This window comes from Nicotiana attenuata, unplaced genomic scaffold, assembly GCF_001879085.1.
Source record: "Nicotiana attenuata strain UT unplaced genomic scaffold, NIATTr2, whole genome shotgun sequence".
NCBI lineage: Eukaryota > Viridiplantae > Streptophyta > Magnoliopsida > Solanales > Solanaceae > Nicotiana > Nicotiana attenuata.
Genome location: NW_017674869.1, coordinates 36,592 through 41,822, shown reverse-complemented (window position 1 = coordinate 41,822; position 5,231 = coordinate 36,592). Strand labels below are relative to the sequence as shown.

The window sequence follows — 5,231 nt, the reverse complement described above, 5'->3', positions numbered from 1 at the left end:
ATATATATATTATTTGTTGCAATTTTAGTAGATTTTTACACATGAATTCATGCACCACGTCAGAAGTTATGGGTTCAGTTGAACTCGGTATTAGAAGGCTAGATACGCCTCTGGCATTAATTGGTATTCTGGGAAAAATGATAACTAACCTGCTATCACAGGTTGAAATTCACAGGTAGTGTTAAAGAATATTTATAGTGTCAGCACATATGACTTAAATCCATAATTTAAAGTCAATTTGTTCAGTGCGCGTTATACATTTTTAAGAATCTTTTTGGATATGTATACATGGTTAGCAGTTTCTGCTTTGATGTTATGGTGTACTTGTCGATAGCTACTTCATTATCTTAAAGACATATTCTCTGTGTATCTGATGTTTGTATAAATTTTCTATGGCAGCTAAGGAATTGTTTTGGCTTTGATACGTTCTTCGCAACTGATGTTAGGAGATTTGGAGATGGGGGAATCTTCATTGGAAACTTGAGGAGGCCTATTGATGAAGTAATCCCCAAATTAGAGAAAAAGTTATCGGATGCTGCAGGAAGGGAGGTCGTTTTGTGGTTTATGGAAGAAAAAACAAATGATATTGTAAAGCAGGTATACTTTAGATGTTTAAAAAGATAATTTGACTGTTTCGCTATGCCTTTTTCGCCTTTTAAGCATTAATTGAGACTGTTTCGCTATGCCTTTTTCGTGAGTGGACTACATTATTGATAGTTGAGTATGTTTGCTAGGTTTAAGAAGCTGTGAAGCTTTCAGCCGGAACTTGCAACTACTGACCAGTATCTAGAGTCAATAGTGTGCTTGTAATTTAACATTCTTGATTGATTGTGAGAGAGGTTGTATCTTGAGGAATGAGTACAGTGATGTAGGTGAAGAGCCAGAATCAATAATAAAAAACGAAAAAAGGAAAGGTGTAGCCGTGGTGTTAAAATTAAAATCTTTTGTAACTGAAGCTCCTAGTTTCTTTCTTTCAGTATTTTTTGGTAGTCAAATGCATTTAATTGTGTGAGGGAAAGGCTAACTTGTGTTATTTCAGATGTTTTAAGTCAGATATTTTCGTCTGGTTACATGTGAAAATGGCATCTGTATTTGATGATTTTGCTTTTCAGGCTTGTGTGGTACAACCCAAGTCAGAAATGGATCTTCAATTTGAATCAACCAAATTAAGTACTCCTTCGGGTTACATCAGTGCGGTAGCTTTGGCTGTAACAACTTTTGGCACTATAGCTTTGACCAGTGGTTTCTTCCTTAAGCCTGATGCAACTATTGATGATTACTTGGCCAATGTCGTGCCTCTTTTTGGTGGCTTCTTGACCATTTTGGGAGTTTCAGAGGTATGCATTGTATTTCTCCATTAAAACGTGTGAGTTGATGGCTAACTTTAGATCAAATCTCAAGTATGCTTCTTATTGATGTCAAACATTTGTGATATTTAGTTTCTAAGAAAATCTTTTTGCCATGTAAATGAAATTTTATTCTAAAGTCTCGTCTCAGCTATTGGTACAACGTAAAGATCAATAAATGTTTGACCTTTAGATACACTCAAGCAAGTGTAGGTTATCTGGTGCGTTTCATACTATTGGATTGACATAATGTGTTTGTTATGTGGAGTTCGGATTTTTTTTATTTATATTTCAGAGCTTGTAGCCCTTGCGACTTCATACTATGATGGGGTAATTGCTTTATTTTCATGACGAATCCAAACTTCTGATGTCTGTGTTCTGCTAAATAATTGCTCTCTTACATGCATGGCAGGTAACCACAAGAGTAACTGCTGCGCGCTATGGTGTCAAACTTAGTCCATCTTTTCTTGTTCCATCCAATTGGACTGGTTGCCTGGGTGTTATGAATAACTACGAGTCCCTGCTACCAAATAAGAAGGCTTTATTTGATATTCCAGTTGCTCGTACGGCAAGTGCATACTTGACATCACTAATACTTGCAATTGCTGCTTTTATCGCTGATGGAAGCTTTAATGGAGGTGACAATGCACTGTAAGTGATTATTTTTGTTCTCTCCATTAATGGTGCATTGCACTAGAATAGTTTCTGTCTCCTATGCACTTCAATATGGAATGCAAATTTTGGGTTTTCCCCTTGCCTATTTTGACCGACATGATTTAGAAACTGTGGTTGTGAATTTTTTTTTCTCTTGAGCGCTTAATGGCTTTTCTGGTGTGCCTCTGCATGAACTTTGTATGAATGACTCTGTGTATTTAAGTTATCAGAGGTGAAACTTTCCCATAGATAATTCTTTTGCTTCCATAGAATAACTAATATGCGCAAATAGCTTGATGGCCCAAACTTTGTGATGTTTTATGTGTACATTAAAATTAACAAAGAAAATGATTGCAAAATTGACATGACTTACCAAGTAAATATTTTGAGCAAATTTGATATGCCATAATGAGAAATTTTCAAGCATATCATACATGCCTCCTTCCCACATTACCTCATCAGTATGAATTTTATTAATTTGATTGTCATTTTCCTTACGCTACCTTTTCTTTGTTAGTTCCGCTTATTGTTCTCTTTTTTTTTTCAGGTACATAAGACCTCAATTCTTCTATAATAATCCTTTGTTCTCCTTCATTCAATATGTTGTTGGACCATATACTGATGATCTTGGGAATGTGCTGCCTTATGCTGTTGAAGGTGTGGGAGTTCCAGTTGATCCCCTTGCTTTTGCTGGACTTTTAGGTGAGTTGCTTGAAATTTGATTATTTTTTTGCTTCATAAAGTAGTTTTACGACGTGACCTCAAAACATTGGATTATGTTATGCCCGTGATCCTCCATTGTTGTAAAACTCCTCTTACGGTTCCCAGCTAAACAAAAAGCATCCAATTTAGCGAAATTCGTGCCCCTCGGCACGGCACCGGATAAATTATTCAAGGGTGATATTCAGAAGAAGAGGAATAAAATTGACAGGGGAAGAGCATTCGTTTTAAATTTCAAGTGGTGCACCTGCATAAAAGCTGTGTATCAGGATAGGTCGTTCATGGATAGACATTTACTCCTGCATAATCACTGATCTTCCTTATAAACTCATAGAACAAGGTAATCTAGGATGCTGACATAATAAATTGTGGTCTCACTTCCAGATGTATACTTGATGAGTTCTTAATGCAGCATATCAACTGATGCTGGCACTGCTTTATGGTGCTTCTGTCACCTAATTGTGATGTGAATTCGCAAGATTGTTTGCTATTATGTATGGCTGTCCACCTTCCTTCTCTTTTCCACAAGGAAGCCTAACTACTGTTACTTTCACTTCCCGTAGGTAAAGGATTAAAACTGTTTGTTCCTTTTTAGGCTTTAGGAGAAGGAAAAGACATGTGAGAAAAAGAGGAACAGATTGACTTGTATCTATTCCCTGTCTTGAAATAAACACCCCAATTATGCTCTTCCACTATTTACAGTAAATGTACACTTCCAGTTCTGTCAAAAAATAATGGTGAGAAGGAATTTGCTCCATTACATCATCCAATGTGGTCATTCTTTTGCAGGGATGGTTGTGACCTCTTTAAATCTCTTGCCATGCGGAAGACTAGAGGGCGGGAGAATTGCACAAGCTTTATTTGGCAGGAGCACTGCTGCTTTGTTATCTTTTGCAACTTCCCTGTTGCTAGGGATAGGTGGTCTAAGCGGCAGCGTGCTATGTCTGGCGTGGGGACTCTTCGCAACCTTCTTTCGTGGTGGAGAGGAGACCCCTGCGCAAGACGAGATCACCCCCCTTGGAAATGAGAGGTTTGCTTGGGGTTGTGTACTCTTCTTGATGTGTTTCCTAACCCTTTTCCCCAATTTGGGTGGTACATTCTCGAGCTCATTTTTTGGTGCTCCATACTTCCGTGGTGATCTGTAGTTATGAATTAGCGTGTACTTTAAAAAAATATATTGTATAGTGCTAATTATTTTTAAGATCAGGTGTTATCCCTCTACATTGAATGTTTAGATTTTGATAGCTTCGAGTGAGATTATTCAATGAAATGGTGCAAAGCATAACCAATTAGCAGAAAACTTTGGTCCTAAAATGTTCCTTCAACTCCTTTTACCTTTCTGCTTCATCCTTTTAGCTAAAGAAAACATAACATTGTTCGAGGACAAATCTCTTTATATATGTACTTTTCCTTGTTCTGCAATTGGCTGTATATTTTTGGCCTGACCTTTTCATTGTTCTTCATTCCTGGACTACAGGTTTGGCCACTTAAGACATTTAAAAATAAAAGATTAAAAAAACAAGATTTATTCAGCATAAACTCAAAATATTTACTTCATAATCATGATGAACTAATATTAAATAACAATAAATGTTACCAGATTTTCTATTGTTGGAGCTAAAAAAGAGCTTGCTTTGATTGCTTTAAAACCTCATGATCTTTGTCTGATGACTGGAGCTGCACTTAATATGCTTCAAGTCTTCTAGCCAAATATATCCTGCTTCCTGTTGACTGACTGACTAAGTGGTTTTTGTGTAGTAGCAGATGTTCTGGTGTTCTCTGAAATATCTCTTTGAATATGTCGGTTTCGTTTCCAATAATCTGAATTGCATCAAGATTTGAATCATAAAATAACAATCATTATATCAGACCTATTGTAAAGCAGGAAGCAGGTAAATGATTTCATGATTTGTATGTCAAGTTGATAGCAGAAAAGAGAAGACTAACTGTTTCTATGCGGTGGCAAGCTCGTTTAAGACAGATGGAAGCTGTCACACTGATACAGGGCTTAGCTGTATACACTCTTCCATGTATTTCAATGTTTTATGTTTAAGTGTCATTCAGTAACTGAGTATACTGATAGGTGTGGACGTGTGGTCTAAACCATTTGTTGTGTTTTATGTGAATAAGATTACGAGCTTGTTTAGACTTAATTTCAGAGGCCTTGAAGTGTTTTGGAACTTTATTCTTGTGAAATTATTGATTGGTGATCTTTCTGCATCGTTTGCGAGATTGTTAAATCTATAATTAGTAATGTTGCATGCATACATGACCTCCTTTTCATGCGCTTTTTCCTATGAGATGAATATATCCAGGCTAAAAGGTTCTTAATTACTCATAGAGGTGGAGGCGAATTCCAGATTTAAATTTGATGGGTTTAACATTTACATTCTTTCAATGCATGGGTTTGGATTTTATTATTTGTTGAAATTTTGGTGGTTTCACATGTATATCTATGTTTTGTGTTAAAAAAATGTTGTGTTCAGTTAATCCAGTCGATTATACATTACA

General features: G+C 36.4%; 1 protein-coding gene across 1 annotated transcript in view; it reads left to right on the top strand.

Moving 5' to 3' along the window:
* Positions 1–4,018, top strand: part of LOC109219388 (probable zinc metallopeptidase EGY3, chloroplastic) — a 5,126-nt gene extending 1,108 nt beyond the window's left edge. The window contains exons 2-6 of the mRNA XM_019383831.1: positions 400–597; positions 1,113–1,337; positions 1,759–1,997; positions 2,548–2,702; positions 3,510–4,018. Of these exons, the coding sequence (XP_019239376.1) occupies positions 400–597; positions 1,113–1,337; positions 1,759–1,997; positions 2,548–2,702; positions 3,510–3,865 (1,173 nt within the window). The 3' untranslated portion in view covers positions 3,866–4,018. The remainder of the gene's footprint in view (positions 1–399; positions 598–1,112; positions 1,338–1,758; positions 1,998–2,547; positions 2,703–3,509) is intronic.
* Positions 4,019–5,231: the final 1,213 nt, after the last annotated feature.